Source organism: Nyctereutes procyonoides, unplaced genomic scaffold, assembly GCF_905146905.1.
Source record: "Nyctereutes procyonoides isolate TBG_1078 unplaced genomic scaffold, NYPRO_anot_genome, whole genome shotgun sequence".
Classification (NCBI taxonomy): Eukaryota; Metazoa; Chordata; class Mammalia; order Carnivora; family Canidae; genus Nyctereutes; species Nyctereutes procyonoides.
The window spans coordinates 51,194,032-51,219,347 of NW_026575052.1; the positions used below are offsets into that span (position 1 = coordinate 51,194,032).

A 25,316-nucleotide genomic window follows, 5' to 3' on the forward strand; every position below is an offset into this window, starting at 1 on the left:
TTGGTCCTCCACAGAAGGTGAACGAGGGAAAGTACCGAAGTTACGAAGAATTCAAAGCGGACGCCCAGCTGCTTCTCCACAACACCGTGATTTTCTATGGAGGTTGAATGGTTTTCTTTTCTGTACATGTTTCTCCACGTCATTCGTGTCCCATGTCAGGAAATATCTTTGATAAAATGTGACATTCAAAACATTAGCACTTTAATGATTTGTAAGCAATAACATCGAGGTTTCAACTCGAAAATATTTGGTGATGTGGTTATAGCTTATAGAAGTGACTGGCCAAAGACTCGGCACACCACATGGTGAAACATTATACCTTATGGTTTTATAGGTAAATTTAGTTGAGAGGCTTTTTTTTTTTTTTTTTTTTTTATATGATAGTCACACAGAGAGAGAGAGAGGCAGAGGGAGAAGCAGGCTCCACGCACCGGGAGCCTGATGTGGGATTCGATCCCGGGTCTCCAGGATCGTGCCCCGGGCCAAAGGCAGGCGCCAAACCACTGCGCCACCCAGGGATCCCCCAGTTGAGAGGCTTTTTATAAGCACTTTGGCTTATTCGGATCCTCCCCGTTAACGTCTTCGTCATTCCCAGGGAAACAAAGAGGCCGCCCTGTACCTAGACGTTCAGGCCTCTGTTGAAAGCAACGTGGAAGCCGCCTATAAAGTGTTGTTCTACCTCAACTTTAAAATAGACATTTTCACTTAAAATGGTATACGTCCACTCCCGTCACGCCAAAAGAACATGTAAATGTTTGTATTACTTTTGACAGTCTTGTGTTTCTCGATGGCTGGTAATAGGTAATCTCTGCCTTTAATTACAGCAGACAGCGAGCAGGCCGACATAGCCCGGATGCTGTATAAGGACACCTGCCATGAGGTACTGTTCCCGCCTCCTGACGACACTCTTGCCGTGTTCCAGACTTACTCATTTCAGAATTCCATTCTTACATGTGCTTCGGTTTTGCTATTTCCTTTAAATATTTTATTTCCATGTTTGACATACATGGAAAATAATCCAAGTAGAGGGGAAGATTCCTCGGAGAAATCCTGGGAGTTAGATTTAGTTGTTAAGTGGCTTCAACAAAGACAGTTTGTCTCCTCTTCTGTGACTGCTCTCAAGGGCATCGGTTACATGATGCAGGCAGCTGTGTTACGCTGAGCAGACACTCAATAAATGTTACCCTCTTTTTAATTTGTAAAGTGAAGTGTAGTTGACGTATGGTGTCATATTAGTGCCAGGGCTACCGGTCCATCGGACACTCACTGCGCATCAGGACAAGTGTGGTCCCGTCCAGCACCACCCGCTGTCATCACACCGGGACTGACCGCATTCCCTGCACTGCCCCGTTCATCCCTGTGATGTACTACCTTCATCTGTGCCCCAAGCTCCTGCGCCCCCCCCAGTGGCCCCCCGCCCAGCAACCACCAGTTTATTTCTGTGTTTATGAGTTGCTTTTATTTTTGTTGTTTGGCTTTTCAGATTCCACCCGAGTGAAATTGTACGGTATTTGTCTTTCTCTGACTTATTTCATGTAACATACCCTCTAGCTCCGTCCATGTTGCTGTAGATGACAAGATTTCATACTTTTTGATGGCTGAGTAATATCACGGTGTACGTACCACATCTTCTTTATCCATTCATCTGTCGAAGGACATCTGGACTCCTTTCACAGTTTGGCTATTGCAGACACTGCTGCTATGAACGTGAGGGTGCAGGAGCCCCTTCAGATCACTATCTTTGTATCCTTGGGTAAATACCCAGTAGTGCATTTGCTGGGTCGTAGGGTAGCTCTATTTCCAACTTTCTGAGGAATCTCCATTCCGTTTTCAGGAGTGGCTGCACTAGCCTGCATTCCTCCAACCGTGTAAGAGCATCCTCGCCAACATGTTGTTACCTGACTTGTTCATTTTCCCCATTCTCACCTGTGTGAGGTGGTATCTCATTGTGGTTTTGATTTGTATTTCCCTGATGATCAGTGACGTTGGGCATTTTCTCATGTGCTTGTTGGCCATGTATGTGTCTCCTTTGGAGAAATGTCTGTTCATGTCTTCTGCCTATTTCTTGACTGGATTGTTTGTTCTTTGGATGTTGAGTTTGATAAGTTCTTCATAGATCTTGGATACCAGCCCTTTATCTGACGTGTCATTTGCAATTCTCATCTCCCACTCTGTGGGTTGCCTTCTTGTTTTGTTGACTGTTTCCTTTGCTGTGCAGAAGCTTTTTATCCTGATGAAGTCCCAATAGTTCATTTTTACTTTTGTTTCTCTTGCCTCTGGACACGTGTCTTAGCAAGAAGTTGCTGCAGCCAAGGTTGAAGAGATTGCTGCCTGTGTTCTCCCCTAGGATCTTGATGGATTCTGGTCTCGCATTTAGGTCTTTCATACATTTTGAGTTTATCTGTGTGTATGGTGTGAGGAAACGGGTCCAGTTTCATTCTTCTGCATGTGGCTGTCCAATTTTCCCAACACCATTTGTTGAAGAGGCTTTTTTCCACTGGATATTCTTTCCTTCTTTGTCGAAGATAAGTTAGCCACAGAGTCTCATTTCTGCATTCTCTGTTCTGTTCCACTGATCTATGTGTCTGTTTTTGTGCCAGCACCATCCTGTCTTAATGACCACAGCTTTGTCATACAGCTTGAAGTCAGGCACTGGGATGCCCCTAGCTTGGGTTTTCTTTTTCAGCCTTCCTCTGGCTATTTGGGGTCTTTTCTGGTTCCATACCAATTTTAGGATTATTTGTTCTAGCTCTGTGAACAATGCTGTTGCTATGTTGATAGAGATTGCATTAAATGTGCAGATTGCTTTGGGTAGTGTAGACATTTTAAGAATATTTGTTCTTTCAATTCATCAGCATGGAATGTCTTTTCATTTCTGTCATCTCCAATTTCTTTCATCAGTATTCTGTAGTTTTCAGAGTACAGGTGTTTTACCTGTTTGGTTAGGCTTATTCCTAAGTATCTTGGTTTTGGTGCAGTTGTAAATGGGATTGATTCCTTACTTTCTCTTTCTGCTGCTTCATTATTAGTATTTAGAGATGCAACGATTTCTGTAGGTTGATTTTATATCCTGTGACTTTACTGAATTTGCATATCAGTTCTAGCAATTTTTTGGTGAAGTCTTGAGTTTTCTATATAGGGTATTATGTCACCCGCAGAAATAGTGAAAGTTTGATTTCTCCCTTGTGGATTTGAATACCTTTTATGTCTCTTTGTTGCCTGATTGCTGCGGCTAGGACTTCTAGTACTATGTTGAACAACAGTGGGGAGAGTGGACGTTGCTGTCATGTTCCTGACCTTAAGGGAGAAGCTCTCAGTTTTTCCCCATTGAGGATGATATCCGCTAGTGGGTTTTTCATAGATGGCCTTTATAATGTTGAGGTATGTTCTCTAAATCTGCTTCGTTGAGGATTTTTATCATGAATGGATATCGTACTTTGCCAGGTGCTTTGTCTACATCTCTTGAGATGATCATATGTTTTTTATCCTTTTATTATATTAATAAATGTGGTGAATTAAATATGGTGAATCATGTTGATTGATTTGAGAATATTGAGCTACCCTTGCAACCCAGGAATAAATCTCACTTGATCATGATGAATGATCTTTTTTTTTTTAATGTATCATTGGGTTCAATTTGCTCATGTTTTGCTGAGAATTTTTGCATCCATGTTCATCAGGGGTATTGGCCTGTAATTCTGGTTTTTAGTGGAGTCTTTTAAAAAAATTATTTATTTGAGGGAGAGAAAGCACGAGAAGGGGGGATGGGCAGAGGGAGAGGGAGAAGCAGACTCCCCGCTGAGCAGGGATGATCTCAAAGTGGGGCTTGATTGCCGGACCCTCAGGTCATGCAATCATGACCTGAGCTGAAGGCAGGCACTTGACTGAGCCACCCAGGCTCCCCTTTAGTAGAGTCTTTATCTGGTTTTGATACCAGGGTAATAATGGCCTCATCGAATGAGTTTGGAGGTTTTCCTTCATTTTCTGTTGTTTCGAATAGTTTGAGAAGAATAGTACACCTTGTCTTCTTTATCCATTCATCTACTGATGGATACTTCCATATGTTGGCTGTTGTGGATAACACTGCAGTGAAGATCAGAGAGCTTGTATCTCTTCACACTTGGTCTTAGCCAAAAGGCCAAGAAGCAGTATCTATCTCTGAATAAATATCTCTTCACAAAAATACCCAGAAGTGGGATTGCTGGCTCATAGGGCAGTTCTATTTTTTATTTTTTTGAGGACCCTCCACACTGTTTTTCATGGTGGCTGCACCAGTTTGCATTCCCACCAAAAGTGCACAAGGGCTCACCTTTCTACACGTCCTCACTGTTGTTGCCTGATTTGTTCATTTTAGCCATTCTGACCAGTGTGAGGTCGTATCTTATTGTGGTTTTGTTTTGTATTTCCCTAATGATCAGTGACATTGAGCATCCTTTCACGTGTCTTTTGGCCATCTGGATGTCTTCTTTGAAAGAATGTCTATTTAATTCTTCTGCCCATTTTTTAATTGGATTTGGCGGTGGGGGGCGTTGAGGTGTGGTAGTTCTTTATATATTTTGGATATTAACCCATTATCTTCTCCCATTCGTTAAATTGCCTTTTCATTTTGTTGGTTTCCTTCATTGTGCAGAAATGTTTTATCTCTTGGAATGAAAGATTCATGTTTGAGTTCCTATATAGATTTCACAGGCAAACCCCCCAACCCACAAAGATCATATTCATACAATAAATGAAATACATATTATTAGGGAAGGTTTCCTTTATGTGTGTGGTTTATTTTATTTTAATTTATTTCATTTATGTTAATAAATATTTATTTTAAATATTTATTGAGTGTCTGCTATGTGCTGTGCAGTGTGTTAGTGATAAAGTGGTGATCAAGGTCCTGCTTTCTGCTCATGGGGCTGTACTCAGAAGAAAGAGACTCAAAAAAGAAACAGATAAAATACATTTCTTTATGAGCGTGAAAAAAGGAGTAGAGCAGAGAACGAGGGAGGAGGCAATGTAAGGACTGCTGCTTCTGGTCCTGGGTGTTTAATGTGGGCAGGTTGAAAGGACTGTGTGAGGGTGCAGCATTTCGTGTGTGAGCCGACCAGAGAGAAGGCAGGAGCCAGGCTGGGCAGGAGGCCAGGTGTGCAGAGCTACAGAGGAACTGTGCCACCTGCACGCTGGAGATGGTTTGAACAGGAAAGTAGTATCTCTCATAGTATTTATTTAAAAAATGAAATATTTGAGCTTAGGAAGAAAATCAAGACTGATTATGCTCATGAGAATGTTAATTTAAATGGATCTGTTTTATAGAGTTTAATGTTCATGTTTTACGTAGGCTAAAATAGTTGCTTTTCTCTTTTAGCTGGATGAACTACAGCTTTGCAAGAACTGCTTCTATTTGTCAAATGCTCGTCCTGACAATTGGTTCTGCTATCCTTGTGTATGTGAAATTTTGTGATTTTGTTTTTTACCTTGTGTGATGTACTATTCTAAGAAATTTTATTTCCAGTATGCTCAAGGATTATAATCCTTCCTCGATATTTTTCTCTATATCACATTGTATGTGATTTTACTGAACATAATACCTGAAACCCAGGGGTAACCACTTGGCATCATCCATTTCTGACTTTAAAATGAGGATTTTAGGAAAAGACTCTGGGTCCCTTAATATACAACAAAGTGACTTTCTGCTTTTCCCCTCAATGTTTCACAAGAAGTGTAGGCTTCATGTGTGCTCGTAGCCGTGTGGTATCCCCTGGAGTGCCCTGTCGGGAGGGTGCTCACTCCCCGTGATTGGAGGGGCAGCACCAGGCCTGTGCTTCTCAGGCACCCCGACACCTCTCTGATTCTGTAGGCCTAGAGCAGGGCTTCAGACTCGCATTTCTCCCCAGCTCCCAGTTGTTGGTCTGCACCTCAGGAAGCAGTGACGGCGAGGTGTTTGCCAGTGTTACTCATATGCCTCAGCCGGCATGGGGACGTCCTGGTCCCCGAGTGCTGCAGGCTGTCTCTTTTGAGAGAAGAAGGTCCATGTCGTTGCTCTCATGCAGATTATTATGTTTTTCTTGAAGGCAGAATCAATCTGAGAAAGAGTTCTGTGGATTTAGGAGTTAAAAAAGATATTTTCAAGATAATGGACTATATTTACTAACTTGTTCATTTTTTTAAATTGAAATTTATTTTTTTAAAGATTTAATTTATTTATTAGAGCACGAGGAGGGGAAGTGGGAGAGGGCAGAGGGAGAAGCAGGCTCCCCACTGAGCAGGGAACCCGATGCTGGGGCTGGATCCCAGGACCCCGGGATCACGACCTGAGCCAAAGGTAGACACTTAACTGACTGAGCCACCAGGTGCCCCCTACATTGTTCATTATTAATGATGTGCTTGCATTTAATACTTTAAAAATAACGTGACAAAGTAAAACATTTTATTTCCAGATACCTAATCATGAACTAGTTTGGGCTAAAATGAAAGGCTTTGGATTCTGGCCCGCCAAAGTGCTACAGAAAGAGGACAACCAGGTTGACGTCCGCTTCTTTGGTCACCACCACCAAAGGTGAGCATGGCCCTGCACCATCACAGCTGACCCCTGAGTGATCGTAGGTTGCCCGTCAGGTGGTCCTTGGTGTTGGAGGGCCCCTCCATCTGAAATAGCCTGGAATTTATTCTAATTTGGAGAAACAAATCACATCATTTTTTTTCTTTTGTATTTATTACCCATTGATTGATTTTGGTTAATTAGCTTTTACTTTTTTCTCGAGGATTCAATAGAATACATAAGCACAGCGGGAAAAAATTAATAAAACCAGGAAACCTACTACCCAGAGTAGGAAATTACTAATACTTTATCGTTTTTACCTTTCTTTTTTTTTGGTTTTGGTTTTGTTTTGGCTTTTAAAGTTTTTATTGAGTTCTACTTGGTTCATACCCTGCCCATCAACACGTGCCTGACAGCGACTTCTGGAAATGGTAGTTCTAGTTTTAGGGCCTGACACGGTGGGATGCAGTGCTCACTTTTGCTGGGATGGGGGTAAGGCAGGGGTTTGGAAGGGCTCTCAGAGTGTGGTTGTGCCACAGTTTTGATGAGAGGACGTGGTCTCGGTTGTCTTCTCAAAGCGCCGTTCGAAGCCACACACAAAGGTAATTGACTCGGGAGCAGGAGGCCTTGTTGATGCTGTGGTCTAAGAACGTGTGTAAGAATTACACACGTGTAACTCCCAGACCTTGTTTCCAACCTAGATGTTGAGGTTCCTTTGCTAGGGAGATGTGTATAGCAAAGCGTAAAAGTTTACATTTTTGTAATGTAACAATACACGTATCCCAACAGTAAAAAATATTTTTGTTACTGTGATCTTATTTTTGCACATGAAGTACTTCATAAAAGAATGTGAACTGTACTATGAAATTGTAGCTACCTCTTTCATTGTGATGTCAGGTCCTTAAAATGTATAGAGCATTGAAAATCAGAAAGTGTGAAGTATCATTCTGAGTAACAGTGTCGTGAGTAGGGCTGACCGGACGTCAGGAGGGTTCCCAGGCACGGGGATCACAGGGACGGCACCACGTCCACTGCGTGATCTGAAAGGCAAGTCCATGAGGTGCCTTCTGTGTTGCCGATGCCTCAGGATTTCTACAGTTGTCACTGCTGTGAGAATCTACACACGAGGCACTGTATTCCTCTCCGTGGTGAAGTTTTACTTAGTTTTCATTTAATTTAAGTAGAAGTTTAGTGGCAAGAATTTTTAATTGAATTTAAATAAAAAATCTTAAAGAAGTTTAGGCAAGAAACCTGTGACTAATTTCGAAACAAGCAGTTCCGTTCCCTCACAGACAGATGCAGGCTTCGCGGACACTATCCGGCCAGGAGACAGAAGTAGTGCCACCATTCAGAGCAAGACGAGTGTGCTAACCGTGTGGCTCTTAGCTGGTGTTTTCAGTGTCCTCCGCGCATCACACTCAGTGTGTTGGTTTCCCGTCAGGACAGGCAGGCAGGCGGTGCACGCGTGGCAGGGACACAGGGCTGTGTTGGGGGGCAGCCTCGGAAGGCCGCCGGCGCTCCTAACCTCCGGGCTCGGACCCCTCGTCCCTCAGTGCATGCGGTCGGGGCCTCGGTCAGGGCCTCAGGCAAACAAATGACCTGAGCTTCGTGCGTGGTGTGCAGCGGATACTTCGTGAAGGCCAGCTTTCCTGTGGGTACCCATGCAGTAGGGCACAAGGTTTGTGGGATAAAACACAGTTCACTTAGAAAAACCAAGACTTCAGTTATTTTGTAAAATGCTGCTACTTCTAGGTCAGAACTAGTGATCCTCAGAACTGTTTCGTGGTATTTTACAATTTTTCGTCCATGGTCAGACAGCTTCACAGTATCTCCAACCATGCGTGCTATTTTCTGTCATTTAGTATATAATACAGGTAATATTTAAAAGAACGTGTGAGCTAATCCACTTGGGTTCTGAAGAGAGAATTTCCAGAGTTTTTTCTCCTAAATTTATTATTTCCTAGAAGATTGTATTGGAACACTTCTGGACAGATGGGATTCTGAGGACTTTACTATAGAAAATACAGCTGATGGTTGAGCCTAAGAACCCCACAATCAGAAATTCACGTATGTCTTTTGACTCCCCCAGAAACTCAGCTGACGTCATCCTTTGTATGTTACACACATGATGTGTGACACTCTGTGCTTGCGTTGGGGGCTGCACGGGCAGCCCAGTTGGGCCCAGTAAACAGTGACAAGCACGGACCTTAACACGTTACACTCTACCTTATTAGAAGATTTCACGTCTCAAAAAATGAACTTTATATATTTATAAGCATGAGTTTTAATTAAGCAACATGTCACACAGCAAGAGGAGATAGCTCCTACCGGCCACCTGCCGCACATTTTCATTCGTACTGTTTTTATAACCGTAGGCATGTTTCAGTAAACATCTCTGGTGCTGAGGACTTCACACTGTTCTACAGTGTCACTACTAATAAATACTATTTTGCCAGTTCATACTTTTTTTTTTTAAATTTTTTATTTATTTATTTATGATAGTCAGAGAGAGAGAGAGAGAGGCAGAGACACAGGCAGAGGGAGAAGCAGGCTCCATGCACCGGGAGCCCAACATGGGATTCGATCCTGGGTCTCCAGGATCGCGCCCTGGGCCAAAGGCAGGCGCTAAACCGCTGCGCCACCCAGGGATCCCAATTTTGCCAGTTCATACTTTATATATAAGTGGAAGAAAAAAATTCTAGACAAATAAGTGGTCTTGGACTGGTCCCTTCTGTATGTTAAGAACGTGCTGGCCCTCCCGGAGCAAGTTGTCACGCTCCAGGAGGAAAGGCAGCTCCACAGAAGTGTGGTTTTTCTAGGATTTGCAAGGTTTGCCTGCCCGAGGAGAAGGTAGCAGGAAACGATCATGCCCGGTATAGGCTGCCGCTGCCGCCAGGGTGTGCAGTCAGCAGGGAGTCACGGGCAAGCAGCAGCATGCCTCGGGAGTTCACTTAAACGCCAACACATCTCTGAGCCCTCGGATTCTGACAGATGTATAGATTCAGCCAAATTACATCCAACCTCTTTTTATTAGGGTGCCCCTAAATAGTAGGGTGTTTTTTATAGATCATATTGCATAATCCGCAATCCTCTTTAAAAGTGGAATCTGATTATCTACAGGAGGTGATTCCAAGAGAACAGGGACGTGTGTATAAACCACACTGAGGTGTGGTTATGTAATTATGTCTCATTTTAGGAACAGATGTGAATTATTTTTTTTATATCCGAGTGATAAATGGACCATTTAAGGAGAAAAAGTACTCTCACAGGTCGTAGATTCATCCCAGGTAGTCAGCACTACTAACAACAGAAATCTGTATCAAATACACTGTGTTTAAAAAGTGAAAGCATACTTGGCGCTAGCCTGGTACGTGAGAGGCCCTCGATGCGTACTGTTGACTTAAAGAGTAAATGTGATACTAACTCATCACAAGCTCATCATAAGATCAAACAGGAGCTCTTCCATCTGTGCTCTTTGAAATAGAGGTCAGAGTTTTTACATGTTTATTTTGTAGGGTTTCTAATGTCAGGTGAGACCCTGTGGATGGAATATTCCAAAATACCACAGGGCAGTTCAGATTTCACAGCCCGGCGGTCAGGTGTGTCGTTTTGACCATGTGTGGACACCGCCGAGCAGCCAGCTCAGCTCAGGCCAGCAAGGCAGGCGCCTGCGTCTGTGGCTCAGGCGTGTGTGTGGCGATGGCCTCGGGCCGTCCTGAACAGTTGTCAGGCGGGCTTGGTGAACCCCGAGACCAGAGGCCCACAGTGGAAGCTGACAGTGCGCACGTTTACACAGAGGACAGACAGGATCAATCCATGTTGGAGCCGGTTTCCCCCCTGGTGCTTGATGCTCTAGAGACACCTTCCCTCCTGGGGTGCACCTGTGTGCCCCTGCCGCCTCCAGAGCCCCCCGAGTCCCCTTGGCCACACTCCTTCCCGGCAGAGGCCGCGTGTGCCGTGTGGTCCTGCCCAAAGGCCCAGCGTGGCGTGTCCGTGGCGTGTCCTGCAGCTGCAGACAAGGCCCCCCGGGGGCCGGGGGCCGTGGGCCGCTGCCTCTGGGCGCACCTCAGTGGGGGGGGGGCATTAGCCTGGGGAAGTTTCCTGGAGTTTGTCGGCTCCTCGGCTCCTTCTCAGTAGAGCTGCATACGGGTTCGCATCCAGTCCTCGGGGTCCATGTTGCCCGCAGCGGGTTCCTGGTCGTGACGACGGGCGCCTCTGCGTCAGGGTGCCTGGGAGACAACGACGCGCTGGAGCCGCTGTGCGGTGGGTCACGGTGTCGGGGCCCTGCTGCTTGTACGGATCTGTGCGTGCGCACCCAGGTGTGCGTGCCTCCGCAGCAGGAGGGCCGGGAGCCGCGGGGACTGTGGCCGGGCTGCCCGGAGCCCAGAGCCCGCAGCAGGGCCGGTCTCTCCCGCTCTGGTTCTGACCGTCCTCACTGCTTTCTCCTCGGTGAGCGTCTGCGTCGCAGCCGTCCCCCACAGCCTCGGGGCGAGGAATCACCCCAGGTCCTACTTTGTACCGGATAGAGTCTACTAGTGTTCCGGAAATTTCTAACTGTGCCTCTGGTGTTCCTTAAAGGGCGTGGATCCCTTCTGAAAACATACAGGACATCACAGTCAACGTTCACCGGCTGCACGTGAAGCGCAGCATGGGCTGGAAGAAGGCTTGTGACGAGCTGGAGCTGCATCAGCGATTCCTTCGTGAAGGGAGGTTCTGGAAGTCCAAGAACGAGGACCGGGGAGAGGAGGAGGCGGAGTCCAGCATCTCATCTACCAGTAATGAGCAGGTGGGTGTCCCTGTGAGAGGCGGCTGTGCACACAGTTGATGTGCCCTTCCCTTCTACAAACGTTGGTACAAAACCCACCCACGGGCCACCCGCAGCCTGGTCCCGAGCCCACCAGGGCTGAGGCTGCAAGGATTTGGGGGAGCTGAGCGCAGGAGGGAGCAGGTTGCTCACTGTTGTCTGTAGTGTCTGCAGTAACACGCTCTTACTTGTGTGATGCCCGCAGCTAAAGGTCACGCAAGAACCAAGAGCAAAGAAAGGACGACGTAATCAAAGTGTGGAACCCAAAAAGGAAGTAAGTTGCCCGCCCTGCAGTGTCCAGGTGGGCGGCTGTAGGAAGTGCCTCCCCGTCGCAGTCACGACGGTCCGCCCCAGGGGTGCCGTCCATACCCTTGGCCCAGCTGGAACCCCACCGTCTGCCTGCCCGCCTGCCCGCCCGCCCGGCCACAGTGCCAGAAGAACACGCACCAACCTGGAGTCTGCATCGCACGGGGAGGGCGCTTTGCTGCACTTCCTGGAGCTCTTCTAGTTACTCAACATTATGAGAAACGGAGCATTTACCCGATCCTTCAGTTAGGTCAACGTTGAAAAACTGGAGGAAAGTATGGCTACGCTCCACCTCTCAAAGTTGTATGTCCATGCTCTAAAACCAGGTACTCATCTGGGCACAGTGACCCATGCTCAGGACATCTGTTAATGAATCTGGTCCACAGCAGCGACTAAATTGATAAGGGTTTTATGTCTTATATGGTATTTTTCTTTCGTCTGTCTGAAAAGCAAAGACTGTAGTGTTCATATGCCACAAAATGAAGTTCCTGTTTTGAATTCTTGCTATTCATTGCGAGAAGTTTTGGGGGCTTTTTTTTTTTGTTTTTTGTTTTTGGTTTAGTTTTGATAAACTACACATGACACAATTGACCATCTCAATTACATGTTTTTTAACAGTAGTTCATTACCCTAGTTTTAGCCTCCTAGAGCTCGTTCTGGAACCAGGACTACTAATGGGCGGCTTTGTGTCGCGTCTCAGCACTGTCCTTGCCCTGCAGGAACCAGAGCCAGAAACGGAAGCCGTGAGTTCCAGCCAGGAGATCCCCACCATGCCTCAGCCAATCGAAAAGGTGTCTGTGTCAACTCAGACCAAGAAGTTAAGTGCCTCTTCACCACGAATGCTGCATCGAAGCACCCAGACCACCAGCGACGGAGTGTGTCAAAGCATGTGCCACGACAAATACACCAAGATTTTCAATGACTTTAAAGACCGAATGAAGTCTGACCACAAACGAGAAACGGAAAGAGTTGTGCGAGAAGCTCTGGAAAAGGTAAGGCCACCCGGAGAACCCTGAGTGTGATGGGAGCGCTCCGGTAGTGCGTTAGCAGCTTCTCTTGGGCATCAGCCAGGCAGCTCCTTTTTAAAACTAGAACCATCATATAATACCTTTTATAACTTTTGATTGCTAGTAAACCTTGTTTTCCTTCACCTAAGACGTGTACTGCTCTCGATGAAACACAGGGAGGGGGTCCCCCCTTTCCATAGGAACTGTGGGGTGAGGTGTGTGCATCGCGGGCGGGCCAGTCATGAGCTAATGTTCTCATTCCAGCTGCGCTCCGAAATGGAGGAAGAGAAGCGTCAAGCTGTAAATAAAGCTGTAGCCAATATGCAGGGTGAGATGGACAGGAAATGTAAGCAAGTAAAGGAGAAGTGTAAAGAAGAATTTGTAGAAGAAATCAAGAAGCTAGCAACACAGCACAAACAACTGATTTCTCAGACCAAGAAGAAGCAGTGGGTAAGTACGGTTTGTTCTCAGAGCATGACCCGTGAACATGTTCCACCCAGTGTCACGATGGTGAAATGGTCTGCGATGCAAGTCACCTCAGAGAGACCTATGTGGTTATGCCAAGTTTATACCTGAAATAAGCTCAAATGTGAAATGATCAGCTCTAGATGGGTTTTATATTTTTACTAGAAGTCCTCTCCCCGGTGAGCTCCAGGTCCCCCATACTGAGTACCGCTCAGGATTACTTCGCTGAGTCTGTGAACCCTCAGACATGTAGTTACTGTGTCTGATTTACGGGACTACAACCATGCACGCGCCGTCCCCTGAGGTTGGCCTGCTGACTCCTCATGGCCAGGGCTCAGTCTCTGGAACCTGGTGTCAGCAGTCGCAACAGCAAATTAAGGATTTTCAGATCATGCTGCACAGCGTTTATATGTTAGTCTTTTCACTCGATTTACTATTCGATGGTGACGTCTCATGGGCCTCTGACTCCATATAGAATCTGACACACAGTTCCTTTCTCACAGTGTCCTGTTGGCGGCTCTTCCCTAGATTGGGAGCTCAGACCACATCTCAGCTAACTGGTGGGGGAAACGTTTGTGAGTCTTCATGGGATCCAGACTACCTTTTCTGAAGCAGGTCTTTCCACATCCAGTAGGTGTTCCCTCAGGAAAGTGACCGCTACAAATACCGTGATAGAGAAAGAAAAGGGAACTTAGCATCTAATTCAGAACTTGATAGGAAAAGCAGATGAGTAATGAGATAAATACCGCTAGACGGGAATTAAGGTGTACTCCAGATAATCCCCCGCGCCAGGCCCCGGCGCCCTGTCATTCTGTCTCATGCAAAGACAAGAGAAAGCTAGAAAGTGGGCCCTAGACTTTTAAGGTTACTGAGGAATCAAAGAAATGAGAGGAGAAGGCTATAATAGGGAATGGGAACGCTGCTCATCTAGTATTCCCCAGCCGTGAGACAGCTGAAGCCCTGCTGGTGGGCCTGCTTCCTGCCTCGTCCCCCATGTCAGTACCGCCCTGCGGCACCCATCACTGCCGACACTCTGCATGTCTCCAGCTTGTCGCGGCGCCAGGGTTTCCTTCTTTCTCAGGGACAGACAGTACTCCACTCATCATCATCTTTCTTCACCCATGCCCTGGTGGACGTGGAGGCCGTGCTTTGCTGCACGTGCGGCAGTGAGTGTGGGGCGGCTCACATCTTTGCAGCATCCCAATTTCACTTACTTTGGGCAGATACCCAGTAGGGAGATTGTGGGGGTCGGAGGGTAGCTCTATTTTTAACTTCTTGAGGACCCTCCATACTGGTTTCCACAGTAGCTGCACCAATTTGCAGTCCTCCCCACAGCGCAAGAGGGTTCCTCTTTCTTTCCATCCTCGCCAACACCTGCTGTTACCTGTCTTGTTGATCCTAGCCACTCTCACTGGTGTGAGGTGGGATCTCATTGTGGGTTTGACTTGCATTTCCGTGGTGATGAGTGATATTGAGCATCTTTTCATGTGTCTGCATGTCTTTGCAGAAAGATCTTTGCAGGCCCTTTGCACATTTTTAAAAATTAGGTAGTTGTCTTTTTCTACTGAGTTGTTAAGAATTGTTTATTTATATGAACCACATATATCATATACAGGATTTGTAAATCCTTCTCTCATTCCTTTTTTTTTAAATTTTTATTTATTTATGGTAGTCACACACAGAGAGAGAGAGAGAGAGAGAGGCAGAGACACAGGCAGAGGGAGAAGCAGGCTCCATGCACCGGGAGCCCGACATGGGATTCGATCCCGGGTCTCCAGGATCGCGCCCTGGGCCAAAGGCAGGTGCCAAACTGCTGCGCCACCCAGGGATCCCTCTTCTCTCATTCCATAGGCTGCATTTTCATTTTATTATTTCCTTTGCTGGGCAGAAGCTATTAGTTTGATGTCTTCCCACTTCTGTAGTTTTCTTTTGGTGTCAAATCCAGAAAAATCCTCTCCAAGACCAATGTCAAGGAGTTTATGTTTTCAGGTCTTACATTCACTTCTTTAGTCCATTTTGAGTTAACCAGTGTTTGGGCTACAAAAGTGTTCTAGTTTCATCCTGCTGTGTGTGTGTCCACTTTTCCCAGCCACCAATTGAGGAGACTGCGTTTCCCCATTGTGTATTCTTGCCTCCTTAGTCGTAAAGTAATTGGCCCTATAGGTGCGGGTTTATTTCTGGACTCTGTTCTCTTCCCTTGATCTGTACATCTCTTTTTATAGCAAAAAGGGAGCTACTTCCATTTATATGCATTTTTTTAGATGAGGAATTTGAAACTTACGAGATTAAGTGGAGTGACTAAAAACACTCTACTCATCATGTCATTTCTAGTAAGATGGAAAAGATTTAAAACTATTATAATCAAATCTTAGGACAGAAAGTACACAGGTATATGACAGATGCTGGAAAATGGATGTAAGACAAGCTACAAATGAGAAACAGAGAAATGGGGAATGAATGAGTGAACGCATAAGTAAATGTCAGGATACTTGGGAGAAAGGATGGTGCTACTTAAAATTAACCATTTAAAGATGAGGAAACGGAGATGGAAGCTAAAAAGCTTGGTCCAAACTCACATGAGTAATTAGCACAAGATTGAAACTCAGGACTCATTCCAGCTGTGTCCAACTTTACTGAAATTGCAATAAAATTACAAGACATCTCAAAAGATTAATATTGATAAGAAAGCACAACATACCCAGTAACGAAGAAAGTTAGAGGCTAGGGTTTTAGCTGTAGGCTTTCTCCCTGGTCCTAATACCCAGGACTCTGACCACCAGCCAAAATTCCTGCCTATACATACTTGTCTGGGCCTGTGTCCAAGTGCTGGATGACACCCAAGCGCAGCCCTCTCTCGCTCCCTGGTACCTGTTCGTCCTCACTGTGAGTGTCTGAGATCCCACTTTTCTTTGTTAACTTAGCTTGAAATGGTCGTGTTTACTTTCCCCATGTCCAGATAGTCCAATGCTACGTGGATTCTTCACCCTGGTGTAGACCAGTTTTCAACCTCAGTACTGTTAACATTTGGACCAAAAACTTCCTGGGGGCAAGGTTAGCCAGGTGGGGCTAGCCCCCCTGTAGACTGTAGCTGTCCCCATCCCCGGTCGCCAGTAAAGTAAGACTAAAGCAAAGAGGGAGAGAAACCACAAGAGACTCCTAACTCTAGGAAACAAACAGGGTCCCTGGAGGGGAGAGGGTTGGGGGATAAGGTGACTGGGTGAGGGGCATGAAGGAGGGCACATGACGGGATGAGCCCTGGGTTTTACATGCAGCCAGTGAGTCACTGACCTCTATGCCTGAAACTAAGGTTGGCTAATACAATTTAAAAGAAAGAAAGAGAGAGAGAGAGAGAGAGAGAGAGAGAGAGAGAGAAAAGAAAGAAAGAAAGAAAGAAAGAAAGAAAGAAAGAAAGAAAGAAAGAAAGAAAGAAAAGAGGATAATTGGAAATAGGAAGTTCAGGCAGTTCTCTCTCAGAGTTTGTGAAGAGCAGTAGAAAAATGAGGGTGGTGGATCAAAGGAGACGTGAGGCCTAGGTTTTTAAAATTATGCTAAAATAGACATAGTAGCAGTGATGGTAAATTTTAAGTGTACACATCAGTGGTGGTAAATACACTCATGTGCTGTTGTGCAGCCATTACTACAACTCTTCCTTCTTGTAAGACTCAAACTCTGCCTCTACGTCACCATCCTGCTTTGTCTTTACAGTTCTGACCATTCTTTGTATCTCCTCACGTGTGATCGTACATATTTGTGTTTTTGCAGCTGGCTGTTGGACACAGCACAATGTCCTCAAGGTTCATTCCTGTTATGGCAGAAGGAAGATTTCCTTCCTCCTAAGGCCGGGTAGTATTCCACCGCACGGAGTGTGGTGTACACGGCCTCTTGTTACCCATCTGCTCGTCCACGGGTACTTGGGTTGCTCCCGTGGTTCTGCCCCTGTGACTGATGCTGGCATGAGCATGGGTGGACAGAGCTCTCTGAGCCCGTGCTTCCAGTTGCTTGGGGTCTACACCCGGAAGTGGAGTTGCAGGGCCCTAGGGTAGCTCTGGCCATTTTCTGGAGGAGCCCCCACCTGCTGTCTCCCACACTTGCCGCACCAACTTGCGTTCCCACCAGCCGTGCACGAGGGCTCCCCTTTGTCCACAGCCTCGCCAGTGCCTGTTGTTTCCTGCCTTCTGGCTTCTAGCCGTCCTGACAAGTGTGAGGTGGCACCTCGCTGTGGTTTTGATTTGTGTTTCCCTGATGGTCAGTGACGTTGAGCATCTTCTCTTGTGCTCATTGGCCATTCTTGTATCTTGGGAGACGTGTCTGTTCTACTTCTAGGCCCGTTTTTGAGTCCGGTGGTTCGTTGGTTCCAGAAGTTGTGTGTCTATTCTGGGTATTAATTGCTACCAGATGTAAGCTTTATAGATCCCTTTCTCAGACTGCGGGTTGCCTTTCTACTCTGTAGACAGTGTCTCCTGACACACAAAAATTTCAGAGTTTTTGTGAAGGCCACTTTATTTTCTTGGTCACAACAAGAAATCATCGCCAGACCAGTGTTGTGAAGCTTTTGTCCTTTGTTTTGTTCTAAGGGTCGTAGCGCCGTAGGCCTTACATTTGGGTCTTTGGTCCATTTTGGGTTAGTTTCTGTGTGTGCCGTTAGGTGCGGGTGCAGTCTCCTCCTCTGCGTGTGGAGATGCAGTTTTCCCACCTTGGTCTGTTGGAAAGACCGTCGGTTCCCCATGGGGAGGTCTTGGCGCTCGTCAAAAGTCCTTTCAGTGTCCGTGTGAGGATTTCTCTCTGGGCCCTCGCCTCGCCCCTCTCCCTTAGTGTGCATGTCTGTCTTTATGCCGGGCCACGTGGCTTGGTGACTGTAGCTTCGGGTAGTAGGTTTGAAACGAAGTGTGAGTCGTCCAGTTTCTTCTTGTTTTGGGGATTATTTGGGCTATTTGGGATCTGTTGAGGTTCCACGTGAATCTTAGGATGGGTTTGCTATATCTGAAAAAAGTTTCATGGAGGTTTTTGATAAGGATTGCACTGACTCTGTGGGTGGGTCCATTTTATCTAGTTTAATCAGGTGTTTTTTTTTTTTTTTAAGATTTTATTTGACAGAGCACGAGCAGGGGATGGGGCAGAGGCAGAGAAGCAGACGCCCCTCTGAGAAGGTAGCCTGACAAGGGGCTCAATCCCAGGACCCTGAGATCATGACCTGAGCTGAAGACAGACACTTAACCAACTGAGCCACCCAGGCATCTCTATTCAGTTTTCTAATGTGGAATAGTTGATGAGACTCACAGTCCTTCATATTTCTGTAGAATCAGTAATAAGGTCCCCACTTTAATTTCTGACTTTAGTAATTTGAGTCCTCTGCCTTTTAGCTAAAAGATTGAAAAGATCAATAAAATTGACAAAAAACCAATTTTGGATTTCACAGAGTTTCTCTATTTTTAATCTATGCTGTAATCTTTACTGTAACCTTTATTGTTTTTCTTAATGGCTTTGAAGTATTGGTTAGTGTTCTTTTGGAGGACCTTGTAGGACTCCCCTGATCATTTCTTGCGGGGCAGGTCACAAGTTCCCTCAGCTTTTTTATATCTGGGAATTTTAGAAGGACAGTTTTGCTGAATATAGGATTCTGCATGGACAGTATTTCTCTTTTGGCACTTGAAATATATCAGCCCACTGTCTTCTGGCCTCCAGAGTTTCTGAGTGGTAACAAGAAGCTGGTGGTAACATTTTGAGGATCCTTTGCATGTGGTAGATGCTCTGGTAACTTGGGCTTTCAAAAGTTTGGAGATAACATGTCTTGATATTTACTTTCACATCGTCTATCAGATTGAGAAGTTTTCAGCCATTGTCTCCTCACATGATCTCTACCCTGTCCTCTCTCCTACTGCTGAGACTCCTAGAACACGCATCTTGGTACACTGAACAGTGTCCCCCCAGTCCCTCGGATTCTGCTCACTCTTCTTCTGTCTTTGCCCGTGTTATTTTCTGTTGTCCTAGCTTCTGCTCAGAGTTGTCTTTAGAGAATCACTGTTTCAGTTAACGGGACTTCTGCTCAGATTTGTCTTTAGAGAATCACTGTTTCAGTTAACGGGACTTTTCAGCTCCAGATTTTCTTTTTGGTGTTCTTTTAATGGTATTTCCACTTTGTTCACACCTCATTAACTGCCTTCACATCTGTTTAGTTCTTTGAGCATCTTTAAAATTTTTTTAAAATTTTTATTTATTTATGATAGTCACACACACACACACACAGAGAGAGAAAGGCAGAGACACAGGCAGAGGGAGAAGCAGGCTCCATGCACCGGGAGCCCGACGTGGGATTCGATCCCGGGTCTCCAGGATCGCGTCCTGGGCCAAAGGCAGGCGCTAAACTGCTGCGCCACCCAGGGATCCCCTCTTTGAGCATCTTTAAAACAGCTATTAAAGTCTTTGTTTAATAGCTCTGCTAGTAGGTCCTTTTCAGGGACAGCTATTTTCTTTAAGTGCTATTTCTTTCTTTATATACCTTCATTTTTTTGTTGTTGAGGCTGAATACTACTGGACATTTGAATCTAATTTTATGGTAACTCTAGAACTGTTTTCTCCCCTTTTCAGGTTTGCTGGGTTTTGTAGGCTGTCTTTGTGCTGAGAATCCGTCTGAGGCATAAACTTAAGGACTTCTTAGGTCTTCTCTGAGCCTCTCCTTGGGCATGCACACTTCCTAAACTTCTCCTTATATGCAGTTAGTTTTGCATATACACAGCTGCCACCGTGCGGCTGGATGTAGGAGGCACTTGCTACAGTGCTAAGAGCTGAAATTGACCAGAATTAATCAGAATTTACTGTCCACTACTTCCCCGGGAAGTTGGGAGCCTTCAGCAGACTGCAGAGTTCCAAAGTAGTTACCCAAGACAGATTCTACCAAGGCAGTTGTTTTCCACATGGGGAGAGATTTGTAGTGCCTCCCACCCTGTCATCTTTCCAGAATCCTCTCTATGCACATCTGTATGCTGATGGGAATGAGGAGTAGAGGTGAGAAGTTGGTGTGCCAGGTAAGCTCATGTTCACTGGGGACTAAATGCTGTGGCTTCCACTGCCCCATTGTTATCCACCATTCAGCTTGGTGCATAAAACACACCGTCATCTTCCTGGTGACAGTGGCTGAAGGCTGAGCCACAGAGATCTTTAAAAGCTGAGCTTCCAAAGTGTCCACTTTGAGCCACTCCCCCCGTTTAAACACGGCCCTGATTTCTCACCTGCAGTGCTACAACTGTGAGGAGGAGGCTATGTACCACTGCTGCTGGAACACCTCGTACTGCTCCATCAAGTGCCAGCAGGAGCACTGGCACGCTGAGCATAAGCGCACCTGTCGCCGGAAAAGATGAAGGCGGGTCTTCCGGAGAAGCACCGACGAGTACTCTTCGCAGACACAGCAGTTTTTGTTTCCAAGAAGCCAAAATTGTTTAGAATTTGCTTCCCATTTTGCACCAGCCTTTAAACACTTTTCGTGAAGAAATTTTGCACAGTAGTTTAAATCTTTTGTTAATGCTCCTCCAGAGTTTTTCAGGGGGTAAAAGTAACATCAGTGGAGGGTATTATTTTAAATAAATTTTAATTGAGAATTTGTTGCATTTTCAGCAAATTTTAAAACATTTTTAGGTTTTACAGAGATTTTAACCTTTAAACAACAGATCTTTAAAAAAAACAACAGGTGAATACAAGTGAGTTTCACAAAGAAACGTGTAAAATAGATCTGAGTGTAAGAACTACAGAACTGTTTCAGAAATAAAACATACTACCTTGATGTGAAATTTATTTCTTAACCTTGTTGAGCTGGTTTTGTTCAGCTTAAGTCACTGTTTAAAGGCATTATCTGTTGGTTATGCCAGTGGGTATATGATTGAATTTAGGGAACAGGGTTGACACAGCAGGTGCTAGACCTGCATATTTTTTCTTAAATATTTCCCAATTGTGTTTTTCATTATTTCTTTTCAATATATAACTTTTATAACAAATTATTAGCTTTGATCTTGTAGTTTAAAATTGCAGGGAACTGGGGTAATCTTTTACTGAGCTGGATCTTAGAGAAAAATGAATATTTAAATTTTAAAGTTTGCACATTTCATCTTCGTCCTAACATGAGTGCTTGTAACAAGATAAAAAATAAAAAGCCAAAAACTACCTTTATCCATCCATGAAATTATAGATGAGGCATACAAATTTCTTTAATGCTTCCCTTCCCTCCCCAAGTATCATCTGATTGCCTATTATCTGGTGTCACCTCGTATATTGTAAATTAATACTAAAAGGAAAGAAAGCACTTAAGTTTCACAGAGGCCGTTATGTTTGTAGTAATGGGTCATTGCCTACTAATGAACTCCATCACTGTACACAGAATGAAGAATAATGCATGTTAATTTTCTTGTATTAAAGATGCCGTGATTTGTAAAAAGTCTGTATTTTGCGGAATGTCTGGATTAAGAAGCATTACCAATAGGAATGGATCGATAGTTGAATAATGATTTTTTATACATAGATATATGGAATACAGCCAGGAAAACTTAAATTACTTTTTTTTTTTTAAATCTCACCATTTATGTTTTTTTCAGAGACTGATCTTAGACCAAGTCAAATTCCCATTTATCATTTAGTTATTTTTAAAGGTTAGAGAAATAATTTGTAAATATTTATTTAGACCTTTGATATTTATTAAAGCAATTACACACCATGGAAGTGAAAGAATCAGGAGGAAAACCTTTTTAAAAAGTTTTCTCCAGGTTTGTCAGGGTCACTCTAAAGATGAAAATGTAACTAAGTCTTCTGTGAAATAATCCTCCATCCAGGCCTGATGCTGTTGAGGTGGTGACACAAGTTAATTGACAAGCTGCTGCCCGCAGCCCGCTCCGCACCAAGCCTGAGTTAGCAACTGGGCGTCCTGCTCCCTCCCCGCTGCCTGTGATCTGTCGCGACTCCGCGGGGCCCGCGGTCTCGGTAACCAAGAACACTTACCTTCTCTGATTGTTTTTCAAGTTTTAAAACTTCGATCCACCCCTATGAGAGCAAGTTCTTGTGGAAATTATTTTGGTGTAAAATCATTCCAGAGTATGTACTATTTAACTGATAGCTGCATGAAAGTAAGATTCGTGTTACTTTGGCTTTTTGTCTCCGTTGACACGGTTGCACATTTCCAAGTTACTACAGCGTGAAAACTGTGTGTTTAAAAAAAAAAAAACAAATTAAAAAAAAGAGATTGTGGCCTGGTTTTGTAAAAGTTTTAGGTAAAATTACAACTGATTGTTTTAGGAATCATTATTAAAAATTTTCTGCAAATCATAAAGCTATATCAAGGTGTTGAGCTTAGCCACTATGCACATTGTAATTACTCATCGTGGCTGTCCAGTTCTATGATGCATTCTGGCATTTTGTAAGCTGCTCTGACTAGCAATATATAGATTCATTTAATGTGTTAACATTGGTTAATAAATGTATTTAAAAAAACTGGCTTTAATAAATTGTTGGTTTCACCCATTCCCCTATGCCAAACCACACACAGCCAGATCACCTGGTGGCCCTGTACCGAAGTTACCATTGGTGACTTCACCTTTCTGTGGAGGCAGGGTCTTCATCACTTAAACATTTGAGTGGACTTTCACCAGTCCTCAAAAAGACTGAATGTACTTTCGCTGTTTCTTGAAAAATTAAGGTCTGACTATAAAGCCCATTTTTTGAACCCTTATGCTAGCCCGAACACTGTCTTGCATCAAAGTCATCCCATAAAGGCCGGCGTCACCCTCTAGATCATCACGCAGTGATGGCTTAGCCCTCGTCGGTACCTGGTTCCGTGGTTCTCCCACTGCTGACATCAGGATCACAGGAGAACTGGCTGGAAATTTGTTGGGTTCCACACCCAGCATCTGCACTGCTCACAACTTCCCAAGTGTTGGTGACAGGGCCATCCTTTCACGAAGAGCCACTTATGTTTGAAAATAAGCTGCAAGATAAAACTGTAGTATTTCGCAGATTCCCAGGGCCCATCTGTAGGCTCCTCACACCCCAGGAGGATCCAGGTCCCTCAGGTTAGGAATCCCCGATCCATGGGTCTTCTGTGACCTGAAGTAGACCCTCTCAGACCCACGTACACAGAGATCACCTGGGACTCTTAACTAAAACGCAGAGTCTGGCCCGGTAAGTCTGGGGTCGGTGGAGTTGGCATTGTGCCATTTCTCATCATCTTCCAGGTGATGTTGGTTCTGCTGGCCAGGGGTCACGGTGACAGGCAGGGACATTCGCGAAACTACCACAAAATAATGCTCTTGGATGGAAACCTATAGTGTCGGGCACATAGGTAAGTTTAAGTTTTCTAAAAGCCACATCTTCATCTAATGTATCCAAAATCCAAATCCAATATTTAATAGGCCAGTTAATGAGCTCTTTAACGTGCTTATTTTGCACAAAGTCTTCGAAATCCAGTTGTGTGTTTTAGGCTTTCCACCGTCTCCATCTGACTAGCCACATTTCCTTCACATGTGGCTGATGACTGCCCAGGATGGACAGAGCAGGCTCAAGAATACCTTTGCCTTGACAAGTGGCGCCCACCACTGCCTTACCTGTAGGCAGCATTTACTCAGCAAATGTGTATTTGGGGGCCTACTTGATAACCTAGCAGCTGACATGAAAACTCCGTTTTTGCCAGAATTTGAGCTGATAGACTCTGATCTCCCACTGGAGAGAAAATAGAGGCCCAGAGCTGCCCAAGTTGAGAACCACGTCCCTAGCGTCAGCCCCTGGAAGACCATATGTGCCTTAGTAAAGTCTTGCAACTACTAGTCCCTATCGTCCAGGACCAGGACAGAGTATAGCCGAAGGGGTGGGATGCTAAGGGAGCACAGAAGACACAGTACAAATATTGATTTGTTCATCCAGCTAACAACTGCTGGATCTCCAGCGTCTATGTTAGACGCTGAGCACATAATCAGGCAGACTTAAGAAAAAATGTCTTTGCCAAAGAGGTCTACCGGGTTAAGGGTTACGGGCATTATTTTTCTTCAAAGTAATGAGAGATTTGATGTTTAATGAGGACAGGAGGGAAGGAGTCCTGGCACCAGAGACCAACCGAGATCCTGCACAGTGACTGCCTAGGAGGCGATGATGTGAGAGGTGAAGCTTAGAGAACACTGCCCTTGAGAAGTTGGTTCATGAATGGGAAGAAGAAAAACGGGCGTCATGTTTAGGACAAGAAGAGGAACACGAGTGACGTTGGCATCGTGGTGGGTGAGGTGCTCAACAAGGCTCAGACATCCACCAACCGCAGTGCCTTTGTGGTTGCTGTGGGCTCCAGCACCCAGAAGAGCCTCGTCCACTGGTGCACGTGGAGACGGGCAGACACACCTCCCTGTGGGCTCTGGAACCAGTGGGGCAAAGAACCTGCCCCAACCCTTCCTGCCATGTTCAGGAGAACACCTGGAGAGTGCTGAGCTGAGCAGATACCCACAGAAAACAAACTGCAGGAATCCAGGAGCCCTGACAGCAGTTTGGTTCTCAGCTTTGCATCCTCAAGGAAAGACTGCACGGGGCTGACAGGCAGCTGCAGCGACCTCTACGCAGCAGAGAAGAGCAGTCAGGAGACCCTGGCCACCCCAGTGGTGCAGGACGCAACTTAGAACCCACGGGCCCCGAAGTGGGGCCTCTGTGACTGGCAGGAGGAGAGGCCTGACGCAGAGAAGAAACCAGAGGGTGGTGAGCAGATGCAGTTCCTGATGACTGCGCTCCACAAGAAGTCCACCAGCAGCCTCTGGGAGCACCAGGCACAGGGCATCCCCGATGCCCCGGAGCAAAATCCACACAACCCTCTGCCCTGCGGCTGCTCCTCATCCTGAGGGCAGCAGTGAGAGTACACTCTGAGGTCAGGAAAGAGCCAGGACCTGGAAAAGGGAGAACCCGCAAACATGGCACTACCTTCTGGAAAGCAGGGGAGAGGTTTCCAGTTGCCAGTCAACTGAATTGGAAGAACCAAAGAAGACAAAGCTTAAGAATCCTGCCGCAGGGGATCCCTGGGTGGCGCAGCGGTTTGGCGCCTGCCTTTGGCCCAGGGCGCGATCCTGGAGACCTGGAATCGAATCCCACGTCGGGCTCCCTGCATGGAGCCTGCTTCTCCCTCTGCCTGTGTCTCTGCCTCTCTGTGTGTGTGTGACTATCATGAATAAATAAATAAAATCTTTAAAAAAAAAAAAGAATACTG

General features: G+C 45.5%; 1 protein-coding gene across 13 annotated transcripts in view; it reads left to right on the plus strand.

Annotated features, from left to right (window-relative positions):
- ZMYND11 (zinc finger MYND-type containing 11) overlaps window positions 1-22,576 on the plus strand; it is a 131,858-nt gene extending 109,282 nt beyond the window's left edge. For 10 of the 13 annotated variants that reach the window (XM_055331289.1, XM_055331299.1, XM_055331301.1 and 7 more), the window contains 9 exons: window positions 15-102; window positions 825-880; window positions 5,354-5,431; window positions 6,426-6,544; window positions 11,105-11,312; window positions 11,536-11,604; window positions 12,356-12,628; window positions 12,908-13,093; window positions 20,341-22,576. In XM_055331289.1, coding sequence (XP_055187264.1) covers window positions 15-102; window positions 825-880; window positions 5,354-5,431; window positions 6,426-6,544; window positions 11,105-11,312; window positions 11,536-11,604; window positions 12,356-12,628; window positions 12,908-13,093; window positions 20,341-20,463 — 1,200 coding nt within the window. In that variant the 3' untranslated portion in view covers window positions 20,464-22,576. The remainder of the gene's footprint in view (window positions 1-14; window positions 103-824; window positions 881-5,353; window positions 5,432-6,425; window positions 6,545-11,104; window positions 11,313-11,535; window positions 11,605-12,355; window positions 12,629-12,907; window positions 13,094-20,340) is intronic. The other 3 variants (XM_055331298.1, XM_055331300.1, XM_055331302.1) reach the window with 1 other exon arrangement.
- Window positions 22,577-25,316: the final 2,740 nt, after the last annotated feature.